This window comes from Lissotriton vulgaris, chromosome 3_1 (genome assembly GCF_964263255.1).
Source record: "Lissotriton vulgaris chromosome 3_1, aLisVul1.2, whole genome shotgun sequence".
NCBI classification, from domain to species: Eukaryota; Metazoa; Chordata; class Amphibia; order Caudata; family Salamandridae; genus Lissotriton; species Lissotriton vulgaris.
Genome location: NC_141689.1, coordinates 1,639,116,034 through 1,639,141,175, shown reverse-complemented (window position 1 = coordinate 1,639,141,175; position 25,142 = coordinate 1,639,116,034). Strand labels below are relative to the sequence as shown.

General features: G+C 46.5%; 1 protein-coding gene across 2 annotated transcripts in view; it reads left to right on the top strand.

Moving 5' to 3' along the window:
* The window catches only part of MOB3B (MOB kinase activator 3B), a 376,645-nt gene that overhangs the window by 147,856 nt on the left and 203,647 nt on the right, over positions 1-25,142 (top strand). For both annotated transcript variants that reach the window (XM_086962129.1, XM_086962130.1), the window contains one exon: positions 3,051-3,650. In XM_086962129.1, coding sequence (XP_086818255.1) covers positions 3,233-3,650 — 418 coding nt within the window. In that variant the 5' untranslated portion in view covers positions 3,051-3,232. The remainder of the gene's footprint in view (positions 1-3,050; positions 3,651-25,142) is intronic.

The following is a 25,142-nucleotide window of genomic DNA, read 5'->3' as shown; positions in this document are numbered from 1 at the left end:
CTGGTGATTTGGAACTCGACCTGCACTTTAATACTCTTTTTGGTGTTTTTTTAACATCACCCATCAGGCCCTCTGCAGAGACATTTTGAAGGCAAGGGCAAAGTGGGCTCTGGCCCAGGGCTCCAGCCTTTCAGGGGGATCTGATAGAGCCAGCTCTGTTCTGCAGAGAGTCTTGCACTGATGACCTTGAATAATTCTTAAACAGCTGGTTTTAAATATGTTTTCCTATAATTTATTTTTAATGTAGGATAGTGTGACAGTCTCTTATAGTCATTGTGCATGTGTTTATGTTTCATGCAACACCCATAAATCAATTCTTTAAATAAAAATAGGACCTCACTCAAATATGAGAAATGGGGGGGGTGTTTCAAAGACTATTTGCAGTAATATTAGTGAGCTGCTGCTGTTTTACAATATTGAAAACACGCCACTATCCCTGAATATTAGATGTAAAAACATTTAGATTTGGACCAGTGAGCCTGTGCACTGTCAGTGGCCTGGGAAAAGAGGGCATGAAATAGGTGAAATTGGATCATAAAATCAAAGATTTTCTGAACTGGGGCCCACAAAATATATTAGGCACAGAGCCCTCAAAATCCTTAAGGTGTCCATGGCTCTCTGTACCAAGCAGGGTTTGGTACAATTGAAGATTGAAGCTAGGCATGGGCGAATTTTGCGAATCTCGCGTTCGCGAATTTTGCGGATTTGCGAACTCGCAATCCGCAAAATCCGCGAATTCTCGCGAATTTGCGGATTTTTTTTGTGTGTTCGCGCGGGTTTCTGCCAGTTCGCGAGGGTTTTGTACAATTTCGCAAACGCGAACTTACCTGTCGGGTCGCAAGTTTTGCGAACTTGTTGTTTCTACGTGTCCAGCCTGTTTGGGACACTCTTCTTCATCACTGCCACCCTCTGTCACCACTGCCACTCTCTTACTACTCATGCCACCCTCTGGCCCACCCATGCCACCCTCTGTTTCATCACAGCACCCTCTGGTTGTCCAGTGTACATTATTGTGGCAAAGCAAAGCACACCTTCCCTGCCTCAAGTGACCTGAATTAATTTGGGGCTGATTAATGTGTCACAGAATATTTTTTTAGCTGGCACCTGCTTCCTTAGTGCTTCCTGATTAGTGATCTTTTGCACTTGCTAAGTGCTTTCATTGTTGCAAAATTAGTTACAACACCTGCCCTGCCCCAACTGACAATAATGAATTAGGGGCTGATTAATGTGTCACTGGATTTGAACTTCCAGCCTGGCTTCTGCTTGTCTCCCTTAGCTGTAATTCAGGACCTTTGTGGCATATGTGTAACTATTCTGAGGGTCAGAGCAGGGTCACATAATAGTTGCAAGTAGGCAACTGAACTCTGGAGGGGCCCCTCAGGAAGCACTACAGGAAATGGCTACTAATGATGAGCTTGAACTTTTGAACCTGGTAAGTAGTTTCAGTTTTGCTAAGATCGTATTTCTGCAATTTAGCGCTTATTCGCGGGGCGCGAAGTTGAACTGGGAAGCCGCGAACTCACGCGAACAGTGCGAGCAAGCCATAAAATCCGCTGCTCGCGGATTTGCGGACTTTGCGGGAAATTCGCGAATCTCGCGGATTGCGAATTTACCGAAAATCCGCAAAATCCACGAGCGGAACGGATTTTCCGCCCATACTTAATTGAAGCCCATCAGCTGGGACACGCCCACTGTACTTCCCATGAATGATGTCAATAGCGGAATCTCTAAAAGAAGCAGCCCCCTATAGTGTTTGCAATGCAGGTAAAAATCAAAGACCACAGCAAGGCGGAGGTTCCTGGTGCACTTTTAAGAGCATATTTTTGCAAAACATTTACATTGGGTTTACAAATTCATGCTTTTTTAACTTCTCTGGGAAGCTTTTTCTCTGTTGCAGCCTGTTGCTGTTACAGAAATTGCAACAGATACATTCCTTATTGCTAGACATCATGAAAGTGTGGCAGAGAGTTTTCAGTCTGTGTTTTCACCAGGTAGGGCGTTTCTGGTTGAAAAAAAGAAAGAAAAGAGAGTTCAGACTTGTTCTATAACTGCCACTTGAAGTCACGGTATCCTTAACTCTTATGTGACTAAAAAGCTATGTGAGATGTCAGCGTTCGAAGAGCAACATGGAACCAATTTCTCACTCACTTGCATTCTCGTCTTGAAGTGATTATTTGCCTGCTCAGTTTACCTGCCAGAAGCAGCCGCAAGACTAGTGCTCCTCTCTGCACCCACGCTGTCGTACACGTGGAGAGCGGTTTGTAGGGTGCGATATTGAGGAGGGGATATTGAGGTCACACACTATCGTCACCAGACTATCAAGGACTAAAACATCCTGAAAGTAACTGCAGAGAGGGAGGTAGAGGTTTACTCTTCTTAACCCCACATCTATGTACCTTGAAGATACATACATCATCGAGGTACGCATATGTGAAGTTAGGTGTAGAAAATACACCAGCATGGGCAGGACAACAGGGGTGGTTGCCCCGGGTGCAAAATTCATAGAGATGCAAATTTTAAACATTTGGGCATAAGGGTCTCAATATGGAAGGGACTTAGAAAGTGCTAACGATCTGCCCCGGGCACTGGCCTCCCACGCTACTCTGCAGATAAAATATATACATGCTTATATGTCAATGTTTTGGTCCTTGATGTTGTGGTCACGTATTGAGTGATGTCAATATTCCCTCAAAGATATGCCAAAGATAAACATGTAAAGAGTGTCATGAGACATCACTTGGCTGCAGCAGTTCTTGCCCTTGTGTCATGGTGCTGCAGTCACCAGGTCTGGAGATTATCGCTGCTCTAGAAGAAAGGAGAAGCTGGGTGAATTTGATGTACCCTCTATTTTTTGTTTGAATGCAGTACGAGCCCAATACATTCTCAAATTCCTTTTTGGGGGAGTAGTAATTGGTTAACGTGATTCTTGACATTGACCGCACTGTAACTATTTGGATGGAAATTGTAGTTTGTTTTTTAACATAGAACAGTCTTTTATAATGCATGGTTTACTGTATGATGCCTGACTTACTGCTTTCTTCTTTATTCAGCTGTCATCACGAATATGACTTCATCTAAGAGACTGGTGAAAAGAAGGAACCGGTGAACTATTTATGAAGTTACTCAGACAGTTGGCACAGGAGCGGTGCCAGGACCTGCAAGGAAACAGTCTAACAAGCCAGAACTCAGGGGTGCCTCATTTAAAGGCATTACAAATCTGTAAAACAATAAAATGTCAATAGGATTGAAGCAAGTTTTTAACAAGGACAAAACCTTTCGACCCAAACGCAAGTTTGAGCCTGGAACCCAAAGGTTTGAACTTCACAAGCGGGCTCAAGCGTCGTTGACGTGTGGTGTGGATCTGAAGGCCTCTGTGCAGCTCCCAAATGGAGAAGATCTTAATGACTGGGTGGCTGTACATGTGGTCGACTTTTTCAACAGAATCAACCTCATCTATGGAACCATCTGTGAATTTTGCACAGAAAGGACCTGCCCGATGATGTCTGGTGGTCCTAAATACGAGTACAGGTGGCAGGATGACTTGAAGTACAAGAAGCCTACAGCCTTGCCCGCGCCTCAGTATATGAGCCTTCTCATGGACTGGATTGAGGTACAAATCAACAATGAAGACATATTTCCTACAAGTGTTGGTAAGTGGTAGAGAGGCTCCGGCCATATCTCCTTTAATGGTTTATGTATAATGATTGACAACTATTTTCCCTAGTGGACCTTATGTCACCGCTGGTTAGGGTCAAAGAGCAGTTTAGGCTACCTCTGCAGCCTCCTTCGTGGTGGTGAATCCTCATCCTTAAATGCAGTTTTCATTATTGTAAGAAAACAAGTTAGTGTAATTAATTGGATCTTATGCCGTATTCTTTTTCACTTTTTTTAACTTGTTCAATTGATTTTCAAAAAAGAAACATTAAACAAACAACTGTTTTGCATTTATGTTGTACAAAGGTCCATAGTTGAAAGTCTTCGGCAGTAAGAGGTCGAGTCCTCCGTCAGCCATATTAATGCCGGTGAACATGAACTTTGTTACATACATCATATCCTACTCTCGAGTCTCCAAGGCTTTAACTTTCATTCTGTGCTGGTGGTGCGAGTAGTGATGCTCAGCAGACTATTACAGTTCCGACCCTCTTCTCATCGACTTCAAATCTTAGCAAACTTTTTTCGGACAGACCGCACTGTCATACACCACCTTATTGGCCATTATGCACCAACCCATATCACAAAATCTGATGTTAGTCATGAAGCCCGTAATCCACCAGCCCAAGGTAGTATGGTATTTGACATATTTCGGTAGGGTGTTTTCATTCCACGGCCCAATATTGCTAGTTTAGATGTTAGATTGACAATAAATCGTCTTACCTTCATTAGCCAGGTCCAAATCCTGCCCTAAACAGCATTCCTATAGTGTGTGCAAAAAGGTTCCTCACCTCAAGTCCCCTCAAGCACTCACTATATCTGATATCCTGATTCTTCCAAACTGGGCCACTTCTGAAAGTTGTAGGATGTTCAGTTGGACCAATCGGAATGTCGGGAGTATTGCCACCTCCTGAGGAATCGTGCATGCCTCTTTCCAGTCTGTACCTTCTATTGAGGCTATCCAACTTTCCAATTTATTTCTTAGGTTCCCCAATCCAATCGGGGTTGATGTTAATTAAGGTCTTTTAAATTTTGTGCACTACCTATAGGAAAAATGGTATAAATTGAATCTATATTCAAACAATAAACTGTCTTGGAGGTCTGTCAGGCCATTCATCTATGCTAAATGGTGTGCTTCAACCAGGTACGCATAGGAATGTGAGTCATGTAAAGAGAGTTCAATTCCAAACTGTTTCAACTCCTCTGTGTCCTAAACATTGCCAACTTAAGTTATCCATATTATGTCCCATTTCTTAAAGCTATCCAATGCCCCAATGTCCTTGAACATAGCACTATTCAATAGTGGGTTTCTGCAGGAATCTTGCCCTCCAATCTAATACTTTTAGTGGGTTAGTGAGTATTCTTGCTGTATACATTCAAGGTGCTTATGGGCAAAAAGAATTGTGAAAACAAACGAAGTGTTGTTTGACAAAACACATAGCTATGCTCAAGAAGAAACGTAGAATATGTTACATGGTGTTTTTATTGCCAGAAGGGTCTCTACCATATGTACTAAATTTTTAGACTCTAGAATTCAATGTGTTTGCAAACATGCCTTTGAACATGAATCCAAGGGAATCTCGGTCATGACTGCTGCCTTATACGTTACTTGTGTTGCAAAGCTGCAGAAAGGCTTCATAGCTTACTGATGTCTTGAAAGGGGAAGCAAGAGAACAGTGAAGCACTTTTCTGGTTCATGGGATTTTTTTGGTCTGGGTGACAGCACAGCTGTCGCCAAAGCTTTTTTGATCAATAGAAAAAGAGTTTTAAGAAGTACAGCTAAGAAAGGGCTTTGGCTAAACTCACATGTTGATTCCCTTGAGTAAGCATTTGAATGGCCATATGTTTGTGCTTCCACTGAAAAAGAGTGCTTGTATTGCAGTTTGTGTCCTGTGGAAAGCTCATACCCAGTACATGAGGCCAAGTTGATTATGACGACAAAGCAATGATCAAGGCTAAAGGTCTGATCTGTCTATTATGAAAAGTTATGACAAATGCAGTCAGTAGGACAGACATCTTTATTGCAAAAAGCATATATTAAAGCCATTAGGGATTTAATGGTGGATTGTAAGTATGCTGTGTTAAAGCCAATAGAAATTGTAGTAGGCAAGGGGTTTGGTGCTAGACTCTCTAACAAAACATGTGGATGCACTTTGACAAACCTTGTTAATTCCTCTTTGGTGAGGTTGTATATTGTTTTACCAGGTCACATTTTATACATATTTGCATTTTATGGCTATATGCTTGATGGTTGCCTTATGAGGAAGCATGAACGCGTACCAGTAGGCCTGACTTTGATATGGTGACAAGCCAATGAAAAAGGCAATAGGCCTGATTGATTCACCAGGGTACGTTACCTCAGATGCCATTGGTCTGATCTGTTTATTGTCAAAAATCACAACAAAAGCAGTAACCCTTACTTACTTATTGTGTAAAGCATGTGTTAAAGCCACAGATATTTTGGGATATTTAATAAATTGTATTAAAGCCTGTAGACAGGTATTGTGTTAGATGAAATCTTACAGATTACTAAAGTAGGTGCAGCATTTGGTTTTGGAAACCCCAGTGTGACAACATCCTAATGGCAGATGTTTTGTAGTTTGATAATCCCTGTCAGGATGAGTTGCATATTGTTTTGCCAACTGTAAGTTTGCATTTATATGCATTTTGATAGCTGTGTGCCGGGTGGTTTCTTTGTGGGAAAATGTACACTCAATTCAGTAGGCCTGAGTTGGTTATGGTGACAAGCTAGTGATAGAGGCTGTAGGCCTCGTTGTTTTACTGGGAGTGATGTTTTAGAGTATTAAAGTGTGTTAAAGATATTTTCTCACATGGAATGTCAGAGATTACCATAGTGGGCAAGGATTCTGTTATCCCATCAGGCAAACCTTGGGGGTACAAGATTTACAGCCTGCTAATACTTAATAGGGTTAATATATTGTTTTCTCAACTTTCAGTTTGTATATTTGCTACGATATTACTGTATGTCTAGTGGTTGCTTTGTGAAAAACCTGTGCTCAGTTCAGTTGGTTATAATGACAAACCAAAGAGAAGACTATATATAGGCCTGGTTAGTTCACTGGGAAATGTTCTGCCAGGTGGCATAGTTCTGAACTGTGTATATTTAAAAAGTATAAAAACAGTAGGTCTTATTTATTGGGAAAAGCATATGTTAAAGACAGTATGTTTTTACACCGTGTTAAAGCCTGTTGACAGGTATTGGTACATGAAGTATCAGAGATTTATGTAATAGGCACGATTTTTCTAGTTGGTCACCCAGCTGACAAACCCCTAGGGGTTTGTGATTTGCCTTTTGATAATCCTTATTAACCCCTCCAAGGAGAGATGTTGTGCTAAGTCTAATTTTGTACAAATTTACAATTTTATGACTGTATTCATAATGGTCATCTTATGGAAAAACTTAAACACAAGACAGTAGACCTGAGTTTGTCATAGTGACAAGTCACATATAAAGGATGCAGGCCTAATTGGTTCATTGTGAAAAGTTATGTCTGATGCTATAGATCTGATTTGTTTGTTATGAAAAGTTCTGACAAAGATAGTAGGCCTGACGCATTTATGTGAAAACCTTATGTTAAAGCCAATAGGCCTTTTAAGAGTGAATTGTTATATATCGTGTTAAAGCCTCAAGAAAGATATTTTGTTGCATAGAATTTCCCTTTTCCTTTGTAGGCAAGGGTTTTTGAGTTGGTTACCTCTATCACAGAACCAGATGGCAGACAATGTGCACTGTTAGCATGCATATTCTTGTACACAGTTTTTTTTTTTGTAAAAGTAGGTTTTATTGTATTTGCACGAAGATAAGACATACAGAACGAAAATGCGGCAGCAGTATACAGCTATACAACACAGGTCCCACAAGAGCATCAAGGAGAACCCCCAGGTGCAACATGATTGGCAAGGCACAAATAACAAGGCCCGTGGGAACGGGCGGATGAGGCTGTACTTGGCGGCTACCATACCCAGCTCTGCCGAGAGCACCCAAGGGGGAAGAACGCTGGTAGGTGAAATGTCACAGAAGAGTCCAAGCGGGCAAAGTCCTTCCTCAGTGCCATAAAGCCGCAACATAAAAATCAACAATCCCTCAACGTGAACTCCCCCCTCCCCCCCTAGAATCCCCCTCCCCCCCCCCCCCCCCAGGTGGTGGTGCCAACATACATTCAGAATCCTCACTACGCCTGCAACAGTTATTCAATCAGATTTGGAAGAGGTGTAGCGCTCTCAGTGCCGATGGACAGACGGCAGATGGCAGACCTTTCGACAGAAACCGCACTAGGGGTCCCCAACGGAACATAAAGTTCTTAAAGTTGCCCAGAAAGATATCCGCCATTCTCTCCATGCTTAGCAGGTTCCACAACTTTGCATGCCATAATGATATTGCAGGAGCCGTCTGCTTCTTCCAGGCCGCAGCGAGCGTCAATTTGGCTGCCCCTAGGCAGAGCCACATAATGTGTTTATCTGCCTTCGTCTGGTGTTCCAGAAGCGGGTCTCGAAGGCCCAAGATCACAAAGGCTAATGAGTCAGGAATTGGGTAACCCAGCACCTCCTTGACGTGGGATAGGATTTCCGACCAAAAAGGTCTAATGACGGGGCAGTCCCACCAGATGTGGCGAAAGTCGCCCAGTAGGCCACAGCCCCTCCAGCAGCGATCCGAGGTCGCCGGGAATATGCGGTGAAGTTTCGAGGGGTAGAGGTACCAATCAAACATGGTCTTGTAGTGAGCGTCCCTCAAGCCCGACGAATGGTTGTGACTCTTAATGTCTCGCCAGAGACCCCTCCATTCAGCCTCCGGTATATCCCTACCCAGCAGGCCCTCCCAATGGTCCATGTAGCGGGGGCGGGGAGAGATCGTCGTGTCAAGCAAAAGTTTATATAAAAAGGAGATCGTACCCTTCATCGTGGCAGTGCGCAGTAAAAAAGCCTCAAACCTCGTGGGCGGTCTTGTGGCAGCGTCTCTGAGCCCAGGCGAGGTTGCCCAGTGCATCAGTTGGACGTACCGGAAGCGCTCCGTAGGAGGCAGGCCGTAATCACGCATGCAGTTAGCGAAGGTGAGGGGCTCCGTGCCATGGAAGAGATGCGTAAGGGCCCTACAGCCGCCTTCTCTCCATGGTCTAAACGGTCCATCTCGCTGAGCCGGTGGGAAGGCAGGGTTAAAATGCAAAGGGGTGAAGGGGGAAGGGAACGACGTCCAGCGTTCGTCACCTGATACCGTGTCCCAAACCTTAAGGACCGTGCTGGTGGGAGTGCTGATGTACGCATTTTTAGGTCTATCGGGCTTGGGCTTCCACGCCAGATCCCAGACTGACCGTCCCGCCACACTCCTATCCATGTGTAGCCAGTGCTTTTCAGACTCCTGCTGCGACCACTCCACCAAGACCCTCAGCTGTGCGGCCTTATAGTACAGGTGCAGGTCCGGGAGGCCCACTCCTCCCTCCTCCCTGGGGCGTCTAAGAGTCGCAAAGGAAATGCGCGCTCGACCCCCCTGCCAGACGAATTTCAGGAGGAGTGTCTTCACACGTCGGAAGAAGTCCACTTCCATTGGGATGGGGAGGGCCTGGAAAAGGTACAAAAATTTCGGAAGGAGGACCATTTTGATGGCGTGGACCCGGCCCAGCCAGGTTATATATTTCGGCTTCCATTTATCCAATTCCCCTCGCACAGCCCGCAGCATAGGCGGGAAATTCGCCGCGAAGAGGGAGCCTACAGAGGAGGTGAGGTGGACCCCCAGGTAGAGCAGAGAGGACGACGCCCACGCCAACGGTGTAAGTGACCGTAGGCGCTCAGCCTCGGCCGGCGGGAGTGTCAGATTCAGGATGTAAGATTTATCAAAATTGACCTTGAAGCCGGCCACTGCTTCATAAGCAGACAATAACGATTGTATGTGAGGTAACGAATGGGCCGGGTCCCCTACGGAGAGGAGCACATCGTCCGCAAAAAGAGATATCTTGTGTTGTTCTCCCGAAAATGGGAGTCCCTTAATCTGCTCACAGTTCCTCAGCGCAATAGCTAGGGGTTCAATGCTTAAAGCAAAGAGCAGGGGGGAAAGCGGGCAGCCCTGTCTCGTACCCCTGGTGTGGCCAAACCCAGCGGAACGGTGTCCATTCACCATCACCCCGGAGCAGGGATTGTTATAGTTCGCGCGGACCATGGTAATGAAGCGGTGCGAGAAACCAAAGGCCTCCAGGGTGCGGAACAGAAAGGTCCAGTCCACCCGATCGAAGGCCTTCTCCGCATCCAATCCCACCAACACCGCCGGGAGGCGAAATCTCGTAGCCTTCTCGATGAGATGGATCACCCTCCTCAGGTTATCATGCGTCTGGCGCCCCTTGATAAACCCCGACTGATCCGGGTGGATGATGGCCGGCATCAAATCCCGAAGTCTGCTGGCAAGGATGGCGGAGTATAATTTGGCATCTATGTTTAGGAGCGCTATTGGGCGGTAGGATGCACACCGAGACGGGTCCTTCCCAGGTTTAGGGATCACCGAGATTCTAGCCTCTGCCATGGAGCCCGTGGTACTCCCCTTGTCCGCCATCTCGTTAAAGAGAGGCACTAGGAACTCGCAGAGCTCAGTAGCAAAAGATTTATAGAAGAGCGCCGTGTAACCGTCCGGTCCTGGGGCTTTGTGCAGCTTAAGGTCTCGAATCGCCTCCAGCACGTCGTCTCTAGAGATAGGAGCCGACAGACGCTCGTTCCACTCATTCGACACCCTCGGGATGGAGAGGTCAGCCAAAAAGCGATCCTGGGCCTCGCGGTCAAGAGAGTCGCCTCTATATAGCGTCTCATAGAACAGGCCAAAGAGGCGCGCCTTGTCAGCATCATTGTGGTGGAGCGTTCCGGAGGGGTCCAGGATGCCACCCACATATTCCCTTTCTCGCTTATCACGTAGTTGGCGTGCCAGATGTCTACCAATCTTATTTCCCTCAGAGTAGGAGGTGCGGCGAAGCCGAAGTAGAGTAAGCTCCGCGCGGTTAGCGTAGTGTGCCTTCAGCTTACCCCTCACTGCGGTCAACGGTCTCAGAGTAAGCCTAGACGGGTTGGCTTTGTGGGCTTGCTCCAACGTGGCTAGCTCCGTTTCCAGGCCCTCCCGTTCCTTCCTACGCAGCCGATTAAGGTTGGCATTTAGCTGAAGGCACGTGCCCCTAATGGATGCCTTACACGCATCCCAGGTATTAAAGAGGGAAGTATCCGAGGGCGGATTGAGAGACCCAAACTCCCCAATGGCCTTGCGCAAAGCCTTACAGGAGGTGTCGTCCCTGACCAGTGCTGGCGGAAAATACCAGGGTCTCACGCCGTCCCCCCCGGAAGGCCAGTGCAGCCCAAGTACCAGTAGGCTATGATCCGATATGGATAGGGGGAAAACACTAGCTGTTCGGACATCACCGCGGAGTGCCTGGCTCGCAAAGATATGGTCAAGCCTGGAGTAGGTGTGGTGAACATGGGAGAAGAACGTGTAGTCGCGTGAATGGGGATGCAAGAACCGCCAGCAATCAACCAATCCAAGGTCACCAATCAGTCCCTGCGTCTCCTTTGAAAACACCCCAGCTCCCGCCCTTTGCGATCTTGAACTGTCCATGTCACCATCCCAGACCATATTAAAATCACCCATCAGTATCACAAGACCCTCAGCAAAGACCCCCGCCCTGTCCAGCAGGTCCCGGAGAAAAGCATTCTGGCCCGAGTTAGGAACATACACCACCACAAACGTACAGGACACTCCGCCAAGCATTCCCTTGACCATAAGCCATCTTCCTTCTTTGTCACAGCTAATCCCCAGGGGCTGAAAGTGCAGAGATGCTCGGAAGAGAAGCGCCACCCCTCTATGTTTGGTGGAGGCAGAAGCCCTATAGATCAGGGGGAAGTGCCTATGGCGCAACCGAAGCTCATCCTTACGCGCCAGGTGGGTCTCCTGGAGCCCCACAATATCCAGGTGATGGTCAGTGATATACTTCCAAAGTTTTTGGCGCTTCTGAGGGGAATTGAGACCTTTGACGTTCCACGTCCCAATACTAAGCGGCATTAGAGGATCCCAACACCCCCCCCCAGCCCCACATCGTCATTACCACCACGCCCCAGCGTCCTCCAGACATCCCTAGGAACGCAAACACCACAAGAGACCAACACACCATACAATCGCACCAGGCACCACCACCCCCCTCCCCACCCCATCCCCTTCCCAGGAGGCCCCCCCAACAGTCCCCAGAACCCACCCCCCAAACAAACCCCCAGAACAAAAACAAGCAAAGATACTTAACAGTCTCAGCGAAGAGTCCCAGAACAGTGCAGCGCACCATAAAGTCACTGGGACGGGGGTGGAAGACCTCAGGCGGGTCTCCCAGGGCCTTCGCCTGGGGTGTCTTCTCACAAAGTTCAGGCATACCCACAGACTCAGGAACGTGTGCCCCTCCGGCACCTCACCGGCCAGCAGCTTTTCATTTAGGCCGCCCCGGAGCTCTGCTGTGAAGTCGGCACCGTCGCCGAAGCTACGGAGGCCACAGCTTCTCCCATCTCCAGTAAGCTGGTCGCTCTGTCTGGCCGTCTCCGATCCGTGTCTGATCCCACTCTGTGCCAAGAGGAGGATCGATGCCGCCGTCGCGGGGAAGGGCTGCCGGTCCTCGATGTCGGCGAGTCATCCACGATGCCCAGCAAGTCTTTAGCCACTTGTAGCGAACGAATCTGCTCCAGTTTGTTCTGCCAGCGGAAAACTATGCGGAAGGGGTGGCCCCACGAGTAGGGGATGCTATGGAGCCTCAAGAACGCCGTCACCGGGCGAAACTCCCGCCTCTTCCGAAGGGTCGTAGCTGCCAAGTCCTGGTAGAGCTGCGGACGGTGCCCACGAAACTGCACATCAGGAGAGTCCCGAGCCTTCCGGAGGAGCCGCTCTTTGAGTTGAAAATCGTGGACGCACACTAGGATATCCGGGGGCGGTCCTCCCCTCCTCGGTAGACCTACTCGGTGCACTCGGTCCATGCGGATCTCGCGGATATCCTCATCGCCCAGAACCTGGAGGAAGAGTTCTTGCACGTAGCCACGGAGGTCACCCGCTTCGCCGTCCCATGGCACCGCTCGAATGCGAACGTTGTTCCTCCGGGAGCGGTTCTCCAAGTCTTCCGCATGGGACTGCAAGTCCAAGTTCTGTTCAGTGAGCCTCAGAACATCCTGCTGCAGCTGGTGAACGTCGTTCGCCATGCTGAGGTCGTGATCCTCCAACGTGGCTACTCTCTCCCCCACCGCATCCACATCCCTGCGTACCTCCCGCAGATCAGACGTTAGCTGCGCACGAAGGTCCGAGATATCTTCCTTGATCGATTTGAAAAGGTCGGTCATGAAGGCTTTAGTGGCCGGCGCGTCGTCATCAGAGGCCTTTGGGGAAGAGCTCGTGCCAGGAGACGCCGGCTGCTGGGAACCCTTCGGCTGGCCATCCTTCAGGGTCTTCCCCTTGCGCACACCGCCAGACATTGCGGCCCCTTCGCTGCTTCGCGGGAGGCACCACGATCGGAGCTCACCTAGCAAAGTCGTCACAGGGACTCAGCCGTGCACCCCCCACTCCGGGTCCGAATCGCCAAGTACAATCCACCGGCGGAGGCAGCCAAGTTTCCAGGCCGAATTACCAACCACCAGGTTGTGGCTACAGGACAGCCTCCACACAGGTAGGAAACAGGGGGGCCAATGAAGAGTGCAGTCCGACCCTGCCTGCACCTCCGGTAAGCGTCTCAGCGCTCGCCCCGGGGTGAGGAGCGGGGCCCAGCTAAGATGGAAGGCGTCCACGCGGTGCTGGAGAGCGCCCCAGCAGATCACCCCACTCGCAGGAGCTCCAGGCCTCACAAGCAGCCTCTGCCACAGCCCGTCGCAAAGCACCCCCTCAGCTCTGCTCACCCCAGGGGTCTGGCCCCCCGGGTCGCCTTCAGCCCCAGCCGCCGGTCTCAGGCAGGGCCCGGCCGGTCACGTGCACGGGTCCGGCCGTCAGCCTCCTCACTCACCGCCACAGTCCGGGCAGAAGCAGTCCATTGGGGGCCGGTCCGTTCCTCCTCGGAGCCCGTGCCCCTGCCGTGCGTCAATCCAGGGCCCCTCGCCAGCACAGAAGCCCAGGGGGTCGCGCCGGGAGCACCCCCGACTAGGCCCCAGACCACGGCCTCGAGTAGGGAGCCAGCCGCCTCCGACCCCGGGCGCTCCCCGCCGGGAGGCTCCGCCCCTCTCCGGGGGTCCGGAGGGATGGTGCCCGTTCTGCTCTCTCCTCCCGCTGCACGGCCTCCGCGGGACCACACAGCACTGCCAGGAGGATACACGGGGTCCCGCTCCTCACATTAAGGGTCCCCTGGGCTGCCGCTACACTGTGCCACGCTCCGTGCCGCTCCGGGCCTCGCCACTGCACCCGATGCGGGAGCCGTGAAGCAAGCCTCCGTCTCACCAGGCGCACCTCCCAGCTGTCCACTGCTCCGCTGCGATGTCCGGTCAGCAAACTGCCCGCAAAGGAGCTCCGGGGACCGTGCTAAACAATGCAATTCAGGGCCTGGGGCCGGAGGGGACTCGAAGCACGTCCTACTCCGCCGCCATCAGGCCACGCCCCCCTTGTACACAGTTTTTACAACTGTAAATTTGCACATATTCAGAATTTGATGGTTGACTATGGGAAGGTTTATACACAATTTAGAAGGCCTAGGTTACTTTTGGAGACAAGCCAATTTAAAGTCTTTAGGCCTTATTGGTTTAGAAGAGTTACTACAAAAGGTAGCACGCCTAACCTGCTTAGTATAAAAAGCATATGCTAAAACTAATAGGCCTTTAAGAGTGGATTATTATTGGGGCTCTCGGATTTATGGTATTTCTTTTTTTTACATTTCCATCTGTACTAATATATTTACTTTTTACAAATTTTATGTGTCATCCATATTGGGTTGTGTGAAAAAATGAAACTTAAACTAGTATGTTTCCACATTTATTTAATGAATAAATGTATACTTCTACTTGGATGCACAACACATTTCAATAATAAGAACACCCATTGATGATAGATCAATTCACTGGTATGAAAACATGCACATTTTAGTATCGGCCTCGTGCAGAACCTAGTTTAAGTTTCATTACTAAAATGTCTTTCTTTTTTAACTCCTTGCCTGTTGATCTACACAGCTATTGAAATGGTAGACATGACTGACAGTATTTAGAATCATTCCAAATGGTTATATGAGTTGCACTATGATAATCCTTGCAAGACCATCATAGAAGGACCTAGCATGTTTAGCTGTCTACCAGGTCCTGTAATAAAGTCACAGAAGTACATACATGTATATGCATAAATTCATGCACATACATAAAGTGGCTTTGGATCAGCATTCTTCTACCAGTGGTTGTTTCTACCGTCATTCACAGTATGCATGGGGTACTGAGTCAGCCCACTTTAGTGATTGGCTTTATTAAGTTGAAAGGGATGGCATCTTGCCCCATCAGATGTGCATATCCCCTGGATAGTAAGTGCACTTGAATCACAAGATGGTAGACCAGTCTTTAGTTTCCATTTGTCCTTTTATAAACCACTTTTCATTTATCTCCATTTGCTTTTTACTTTGAGCTTTTTGTAGGTTTGTAGAACATCGTACAGCTCCCTAGACAGAAATACTTGGCTGCTCGATTACTATTTCAGCTACAGTGTGTCGAAGCCTTTTTGGTCACTGCTTCTGAAACGAACAACTATCTTGAAATATATTGTCTACAGTGTATCATTGTTTTACTTTGACAATTTTGTTAAAATGCTTAGAAGCATTGTGTCAGCTATCTTGGAATCACACAGCAATGACACACAATACAGTATGCTATTCCAAGATGGCCGCATAGTATGGTGTTTACTTGGTGGTTATCTTGGATTAGGATTCTGCATAATGTGTCATTGTTTTACTGCTCCAAGGTAAAGTTGGGAGCTATGCTGGAAGTGTAACACAGCAATACACTATGTACAGTACCAATAGACAGCCACCTACTGCTATAATTGTTTTTTTATTTTATTGCAAGCAAGTGCCCCCTGCTTTCAGACATCTTGTTTTCTTCTTTCTACTTTTTGTCTTATAATGTATCTTGCATATGCTTGTTGAGTTTCTGTGTCTTATATTGTAGGCGGGTAAGTTGATAAATGTAAGAATGAGTCTGTAAGTGAATATTTGCTTATTTGACAATGACTTACTGAGTTTCTAAACTCACCAGTTTCTATTGTAAACCAGACCTTTTGGCATTTACGATGCTTGTTTTATATTACAGTTCAGGCTGAGCGTTCTAGCACCAATGCATCTCCCACCTCAAGCATATGTAAAGGAAAGAAAATGTATTAAATGCCTATTAAATTGTACATTGTTCATTGTATATAATATATGTTTTTCCCATGTGTGGGTTGATTAAATATTATCCAAGTCCTTGATGGCAAGTTCTTCCATGTAAATGTTGTTGGCATTTATTGAGCTATTTCCATGTGTTGGTCTGTGGTAGTGAATTAATGGTTTTAATTGTGGAGTTGGTAGCATTCACGAACACTAAAGAGCTGTCTTTTTATAGCAATTTCTGCATTTTGTTTTTCCTAGATATTGTAGTAGTCAACACAATAGGGTCGATTCCGATTCGGTAAAAACCGCTCCGAATAGCCGTTCGGAGCGTTTTTCCCATATGAATCGTACCCTGCAACGTCCCCCATATGTATGTCGAAGTAAGATTCGTACCAGGAGCTGTACTCCGTACGAATCGTACGGAGACCGTGCGAAGCAAATCCCTGTACGATTCTCCCTCGGAACCCGCTGTACGCAACATCCATATGGTTCGCGGCTGGTTTTTCCGACCCAGCAAGTACGATTCGTGTCGGGTACGCACCGTACGACCCTTTTTCTACGGGAGCTGAAAACAGCCGTAAAAGCAGAGTTCACCTCGAAACAGGTATGGAACGCCCCCCCCCGGGTACGGTGTGTACCCCCAATGATTGCAAGGGTACGGTGCGTACCCCTGCAATCATGGGGTGTACGCACCGTACCCAGCGATCATGGGGTGTACGGACCATACCCCATATTCGCAGGGTGTACGGTGCGTACACACTGCGATCGCAGGGGTACGGTGCGTACACCCCATGATCGCAGGGGTACGCACCGTACCCCGCGATCATGGGGTGTACGGACCGAACGGCGTGTATGTGATTGTGTGCTTTTCCGTACGAATCGCCCTTACCTGACGTGGACCGTACGAATCGCATCCTCATACCCCGTTCCGGATCGTACTTGTCGTGTCGTACTGCATGTTTACGATTCGTACGGAGAGGGCTCTGGATATGAATCGTACGGACGGTTTTTTTCCAGGATCGGAATCGACCCCAATATGTTCTGGCTGTTTATTTGTATTATTCAGTTTATTTAACGTTGTTTTTTGTCTCATGTTTAGAAATTGGAGATAGTGTATTAATTATTTTAATTGAATTTTTAAATGTTGTCCTTCACCTGTGCACAGATAAAAGCCCAGACTCGCCACTACTCTCGAATCTTGACACATGCAAACAGCAAGCTCATCAGTGATATTTCACAGGTTTCCTCACCAAGTCAGAATGTTTATGGGCCCTTTAATTTGTCATACTTGAGACAAAATGCTAATTGTTAGTGAATTCAGCAACTGCAATGACTTAGTAGGTTACATGAAATGGTTTTATTGAACAGGGGTGTCTCCCTTAATAGAAGTGCACTGGAAATGTAACTCGGTGTAAACTCCAGTTGAAACCACTTTGCATCCACCAGGTGGTTGTATGACAGAACCACGCATGCAATAATAATGCATGCCTGAACAATGTGGTGTTAACCATTACAGAGTCTTTACCACGCATGCCTTTTCAACTAATTTTGCTTTAAAGGCATCATTGGTAAGGGCATATGTGTGGTAAGGATCACACCCCAGCCACTGCCACCCTAAAACACGCCCCCCAGCCCTGCAATCCTCCCCGCCGCCAGCCCTAAACACTACCCAACCCTCCACCCTGAGCCCTAAAACCTGTTCCCCAGTTTTAAAATCGACCCTGACCTCTGCCCCCCAGGACCGACCCCTAAAACTGGACCACAGCCATGAAAACTGCCACTTCACCCCCCGCCTAGAGCCCTAATGCCTAGCCCCCTTCCCTAAAAATGACCCCAACCACAGCCCCCGTCTTGAGCCCTAAAACTGGCCCCAGCCCTAATAACTACCCCAACCGACCCTCCCCTTCGGCCCTGAACCTAAAACCCAGCCCCAGCCCAATTTACCAAGCCGCGTCCTGGTCCTTCCTGCCCCAATCCTTCCTGTTCCTCTACCTGCCCATCAGCTCTGCATCTAGAGCATTGACTGCCTTAACCCCGCATATTTATAGTTAAGGCAAGCATTGATCCGCTTGCGTTGTAATCCCACGCGTGTTTTAGCATGCGTTGTTAATGCAACTTCCCCCACCAGGTACACCGTGGTATCACAGAAGAGCCCAGCCCTTGTTTAAGGGTACTTGGATGACCAGTAAAGTGCCCCTGGAAACTGAGTACGCAAGTCCTCCTCGCCCGGTCAAAACACACATAGACCGCGTCACTCTAAGGCTATGAGAGCTCTTTCGTTAACTCCCTCACCGGAAATCACACTGCAGCGTGAGAAACTGCCCTTGCATGAGGTCATGAGCGTCATGGTACATGCAACTGACACAGTAGCAGGCCTTCACATGGTTTTGCTGAATGTGAGCTGTGGTAAAGCAGTAATAATGTTAAATTGTACTCGCAGGTTTGTTTTCAAGCAAATTAAAATGACAATGAAACAACAGGAAACGTTCACAGTATGAATTAATGATTAAACAGTCATTGCATATTCCCCCGCAGGGAATGAAGGTCAGTCTCATCCACATATGGTGCTAACAAGTGATATTCACGACAATGGATTTCTGGCTGAATAAGCAATTTCATCCATAATAGATTTTCTCAATGGATTTATTGCTCCAGCATAGGGTGAGTGTGAAAGGAGGTTCAGCAGGCATATCAGCCGGCTGCCACTAATTAAGTAAACAGAATATAGTGGGCTGTGAGGAGCAGACATTCCACGTGTTATTTTTTTTAGCAATGCTTGTTCTGTCTTGGCTAACAGTCTGCGTTCACAACTGGAGGATAAAGTGAGTCTGATTACCCAAGTATCCGAAACCAACACCAGTTCTGAAATGCATTAGAGGAGTCCAGAATAATAAGAATAGAGAAATGAAACAGGAACTAACAAAGAAACTAAACATGTTTGAAGGTCATGTTTCTTACTTAATGTTCCTATTCTGTACAACTCATCAAATGATAGCAGGCCTTGACGTCAGAGAATGACTTGATTTATTGCAGGATATCAGTGCTGTTAGTCACAGAGCAAAGAGAGCCGTGTTTCAGAGATAACAGTAATAAGACACCCCTTACTCAACAAGCATTGGCAAAACCAAGTGGTCTGACCTTGGGAAGCATGCATCCTGGTTTGTTTTTATTTTTAATAAAAGAAAAGCGCATTAGCGCCGGCTGTGTCATAACGTTTAAAACAATTTATTTTTAGCCACATTGCTCTTTAGCTGCACCGCTGTGCAGCATGGCTAAAAATCTTTGCAAAGCCAATAGATCTAATAAGTGAAACCTATTGGATGTGCCAAGGCTTGCTTGTTGATTGGCTTCTTCAGTGAGTATTGGAACATTCTACAGACAAAGTCATTGTCATGTTAGCACAAATGGGTGTCTCAGTTGTGGCCCATGATTTAAATTTTTTGACTTGCCATGTACGTTTCTATTGGCTGATTCACTGTCTGTTCTGTGGCATAGGAAAATAATTTTTTCCTGCACCTCCAACCCCCTAAAGCCAAGTTCGTCATTGGGGAGAGGAGTTGGTCTAACGGCTAGGGCAGTCGTCCTCAAATCTGGGGAACTGGGTTTGAGTCTCGGCAACAACGCTGAACATCCTGTGATTCTGGGCAAATCACTTAGGGCCAGATGTAGGTAATCCCAGATTACCGATTCTTAAATACCGAATCATACCGGTATTTAAGAACAGGCAAATGGCATGTAGGTAATTTTACCGAAAAAATTACCGAATTGGTAAATTTCGGTAATTACCGAATCGGTATTTACCGATTCGGTAATTGCCATTCATTCCAATGGGCCTGGAGGCCCATAGGAATGAATGGCAATTACTGAATCGGTAAATACCGATTCGGTAATTGTGGGAAACATTGAAGGGTGGCAGGGTGTCACTTTGACACCCTGTTGCACCCCTCAATTGTGTATGGGTGCACATGTTGCAGACATACATGTCTGCAACATGGCACTGTTGGAAAAGCAAAAAAAAATGCTTTTTCAGGGTTTTCATTATTTACCACCAACTTCTAGTTGGTGGTAAATAACGAATCCTTAACTGAGGAATGCACTAACTTGAGTGCTTCCTACATCCTGGATTCGGTATTTTTTCGAATCGGTATGTTAAGAATTCGGTATTTTACCGAATCCTTAAATTACCGATTCGGTAAAATACCGAATCCTTAAAAAATGCCACCTACATCTGGAAAGCCCAATACTGGCCTAAATTCGGTAATTTTGGCTGTTACCGACCGGTATTGGGCGACCTACATCTGGCCCTTGATCTCCCGTGCCTAACAAAAAAAAAAAACCAATGTGTCCTCATCTAACACGACTGGTGCTATGTAAAGGGGTCTGATACCTAATACCTTCGGGTCACGTTTGCGCTATATAAAACTCTGTTAAAAAAAATTGCTCGACTGCCTCACTACCCAGGGCTATTAGGATATTTCACTAGCTGGTGATGACACTTGTTTTTTTCATCCTTTATTATTGTGGAATAGAAAACCTTCAGTATTTATAAGTGGAGAAAAGGCTTTCTGTGGTCATGAAAATGTCTGCTGGGGTCCCTAATGTCTGTAAGTGCATCCTGTGTTTACAGTGCTTTTATTCACAATGCTTGTTACTATTGTCCCACATAAAGACTTGGGTATGGCTCATGATCTGCAAAGCACGAACCGGTCCCAAGGATCTTGCTGGGTTGACAGTTTCTAGGGACAATCAATCTTTCTCAGGATTCCCTCACTGCATACTGTCTCGAATCCCTGCTTGTTTGTTGTTGTGTTAAAGCCTCCACTGCTGTTGCTTTAGTTCTGCTGGGTCTGAACTTGAAAGAGACTTGTTCTGCTGCTGCCATTTTATACTTGTTCTGTGTTTGAGCAATGCTTCCACTGGATCTGCCCTATATGTTTCAGGAAAGTATCACCCGTGCTCAATGTGTGGTTCCTCTTCTTTGGAGGAAGGACTCCCATCATGTTGTCTCTCTTTTCATTGTGTGAGTGATGCTTGTCCGGCTCTTAGCTTTGGGTGTTTTTTTTGTGTGAAGGATGCTGCATGGCTGCTGCCTCTATACTTCTGGTGAAGGAGGTTGCACTGCTGATGCCAAACTATAGCTCATCTGTGTGTCTAGTGAGATTGCACTCCAGGTGTCTAGTTTGTTTTTGTTCTCTGTGTGCGGGAATCTTCCATGTCTACTGCCCTTGTTGTACCACACCCATTGTTTACGAGAAACACCTACACTGCTGCTGTTGGAGCAGTGCTTAATTTGAGCTGGTGGTTTCTGGTGCTCAGCACCGGCACTGTAATCATCAACACTGGCACTTTTCATGAGCTCCAGTTAAGTATACATTCATTTATGGTAGGCAAGGGGAGATTTGCCGAGAATCATAGGATGCTGAGAGGACACCAGGGATCAAGCCTGGTTCCTCAGCTCCGTAGTCACCAGCTCTGGCTATTATGCCACACCCACTCCCCACTTTCATGGTTAGTAGTTTGTTTAGGCAGGCTAACAGGAGAAATGGCCAGGTGCAAGCTGCCTCCTGGCGAGAGGCCCAGCACTTATTTTTTTACAAATTAACCGCTGCGTATGAGCCATACCTATTGCGTCTGAAAAAACCTTTTACTGTATATGCCTGTGATATACATTGCATCTAGTGTGGGAGCCTTGCACAGCTGTAACCTAGTTTGTGCCTGCTCTGTGTGTGAGGGGACTGCTTGTTAGGGTGCCTATAGGGGAAGGCTGCTCTCGTGCTACCCATATTCTGTTGCCACTTTGCACGAGGGAAGCGCTCACTGCTGCTAGCCCTACTGTTCTCTGGGATTAACCTAACTATGTAATTGTAAAAGTAATTGGCTTTTCTGGTGCTTAATACTGGAGTTACACTGTTTTGTAAGAACTTCCAGTTGTATTATAGTAATGAACTGAGTCAGACAGAGCAAACTAACATTTAGTCTATTGGAGCGGTGTTGACAACTCCTCCTGCTCCTGTCACTGTCACTCAGCTCTTGCTAACTGAGAGAGCCTTTTTTCTGTCATCTCCTGCTCCAGACCCCTTACCTGAAGCCATCCACTTCTTCCACCACCAAGGATCAACCCCAAAACCGCTGTGTGCTCTTTAAAGCTCTTGAATCTTTCACATGAACGGCAGTTACTAAAACATCATCTCCCAGGTTCAATTTCACCCTTCAAGAGACTTTTTTCAATAGTTCAGACATGAGCTGAATTTTAACTACTCCAAAATGCTACTAATTTGCCTGCCTCGCTATTCTATAGTTTCCCTTGATAAATATGGTTTAGTTATTTCACAAAAAACTCCTCGCTGGCTGTGGAAGAAGCACTTACCCCTCTCCAAAAATAAAATCTGGGTATTTAATGCAGTCCAGTAGGTGCTTCAGCTTACCTCCTACATCTGCTAAACGGACTTGCAATCTGCCTTTGAACAGATAAGGCATTCTTGCCACAACGAAATCACCCTGCGCCTTATCCACATTTCGATCCTTTAGTTCGTTATGGTCCTTTCGTTGGAAGTCCCATCATTTCTCCTGTGGGCCATAATCTTTCTACCATCACTGAAATCATATCTGATGATAGAACTACCAATCATCTAACTACCCCATCCTGGGTCTCTCTCTCTCGTGGACCTCTACTCTGTCTTCCCTTCACACTTGTATCTCACCAGGAAAGTTGCATTCTGCTCAATCATCACTCCTCATGTCCCTCCCCACCTCTAAATCTGCTTTCCAAAACTCTTGCATCCCACAAGCAGGCGCACTCGCTGAGATACTGCGGTCACAGCTAACCTCACACTGTGATCTCCCGCCATGCCAATGATCTTCATGAGCATGGCTCTTACCATGATGCATGGCTGGTGTTCTCTCCTCAACTGGAAACGGCCAACTCACTCTACGGCTTCATTCCCTTGAGCTCCTTAAGCTGTAGTCCTGGGAGTGAGAGCCCAGAAAGACTATCTCTACGGTGAAACCAGTCTACACAATAGCATCAATCAATATTAGCTAAACGTAGACCGCTACGAACCCATGATTCCAGTTTCCCAACGCTACCTGTGCAGGGAGCAAAATGTCAACATCCAATCATCATTTCATGGCAGATTTTACCACCCAACCTTGTTGGTGAAGGTTGCATTGGGTTCAATGACATCACCCTGAATTACATCTAAGGAAAAACATCCTGCCGCTGGATAACAACCTGCATTTCACAGTACAGCGTGAAATTAGCTCCATATGCAGAGGGCTAAAATTAATAAGAAATAACAAATTGTTCTTCAATGTGCAGAGAATGTCTCTCTCTCCCTTCTCATGTTTACACTGAATTAGCATTTTTTCACATTTTTTACTCTGTTGGCCTGGGTTATTTATACAGTAATGTTCTCACACTTTGTGCCTATCATCACGATTTGTTACACCAAACATACCCCACTGATACCTTGAAAAAGCCTACTGTGATGCAGAAATGATTGAATCAACAACAGTAAAAACAATAAAACATAACGATAGTGTAAAGTGCCACAAAAAAATTCTACATTAGATTAAACCTGAACCTCTCAGATTCTGACATGAACCAGAAGGGTGAGTATAATATGCAGAACAATGAATGAATGATGTTTATCGTGTGGAGTAACATGACTAAAAGATTTATTCGACTGTGACCCACTACCATTTATCAATGATCTAGTGCAAATCGCAGGTCTTTGGCAGCTTCCTACTTTGCTACAGCTAAAATTGGGGCCACGTGGTCTCGCCTGCAACAATACACAAGGAAGTGAACAGTTTTCACTCACCTTCCTCCTATTTCTCATTGACTATAATTCTCAGGTAAAAAGTAAAAACACAGAGATAGGACTGCAGTCCCCATTTGGACTTGAATCCAGACTGAATGAAAGTCACGTTTGTCTTTTACTAGGTGCCAGCTCGTCTCTCTCTAGCCATGGTTTCCCAAATCATAAGGTACATGACAGTCAATGTTGGTACTTTTGGCTATTTCCTCTAACGTGCTTTCATAATTCTGATTGAGACAGGGATTTCAAAGTCAAGGAAGCAGTAGTGGAGCAAGGCTGCAAGGCAGTATCCCCTCCACGGTTGTGCCCTGAGATTTGAGAGTCGGCTTAACATGGCTAGGAGGAGTGCAGCACCTTCAACGGATACAGCTCAGCCTCACCACATGGTCGGTTGGCCAATATTGCAAAATATATCGTACTTGCGACAGCTTCCATTGCACCATCTTGGTCATTCATCAATTTCTTCCTCCTTGCCCATACATAACCTTTCCAATGCTAGCCTACGCTTAGAGGATTTTGCCTCTAGGTTGTTGGACTAGCAACCTTAAATGATAAAAGTTTGGATTTTGCTGTCTATGTCAGGAAAGTCACATGCTTTGGCTAAGTTTCCAAAATTGCAATGAGAAGTGTCACTCTCATTCTTTTTGGTACTTTTTAGATTGAACCTCTTGCAATTATTGTTCGCCTGGGACCTAAATAGGTAATTTATGTGCACATGGAATTATACACGGCTCCATATCTGCAGCTGACTACAAAGACTGAATACTGAACTATCAAGCAAGGTGGGACTGATGCTAGTGGCCTTTGCATGGCCAGATTTAGATTCTGAACCCCAGTTAAAACAAACAGGATCTCTCAAGTTGATCTGTGGCGGGCAAGTACTTATTGAACCATTGATTCCTAATGATTTCCAATATTAACACTAAGTTTTTAATTAAAACTGCCATTGCAAATATCAGGCTGCAAAGGAAAAATAACTTTGGTCAAGCTATTCACACCACACATGGAATAACTGAAGACCAGTCCGTCTTTGATTTAGTGCGGAACCTGACATATGTGAAACAAATGGAAAACTACATTGTATGTATTTCTGTTTCTGTAATGCTGCGGAAATCTAGTTGACAACTAATAGAACTAGGAACATTGTGCTGTATTTTTATTTATATAGCGCTTACTACCCCTGACAGTGAGTAGCACGCTTCTGTGGAACCCAAAATGGATTAGTGGTGAATTAGCATAGGGAAATATGAATTAATTTGAGTGGTGGACATGTGACTTTGTTAGTTGGATTGAAAAGGATAATGGAGGGATCTAGAAAGTGTTTATTGGGAGATTTGGGATG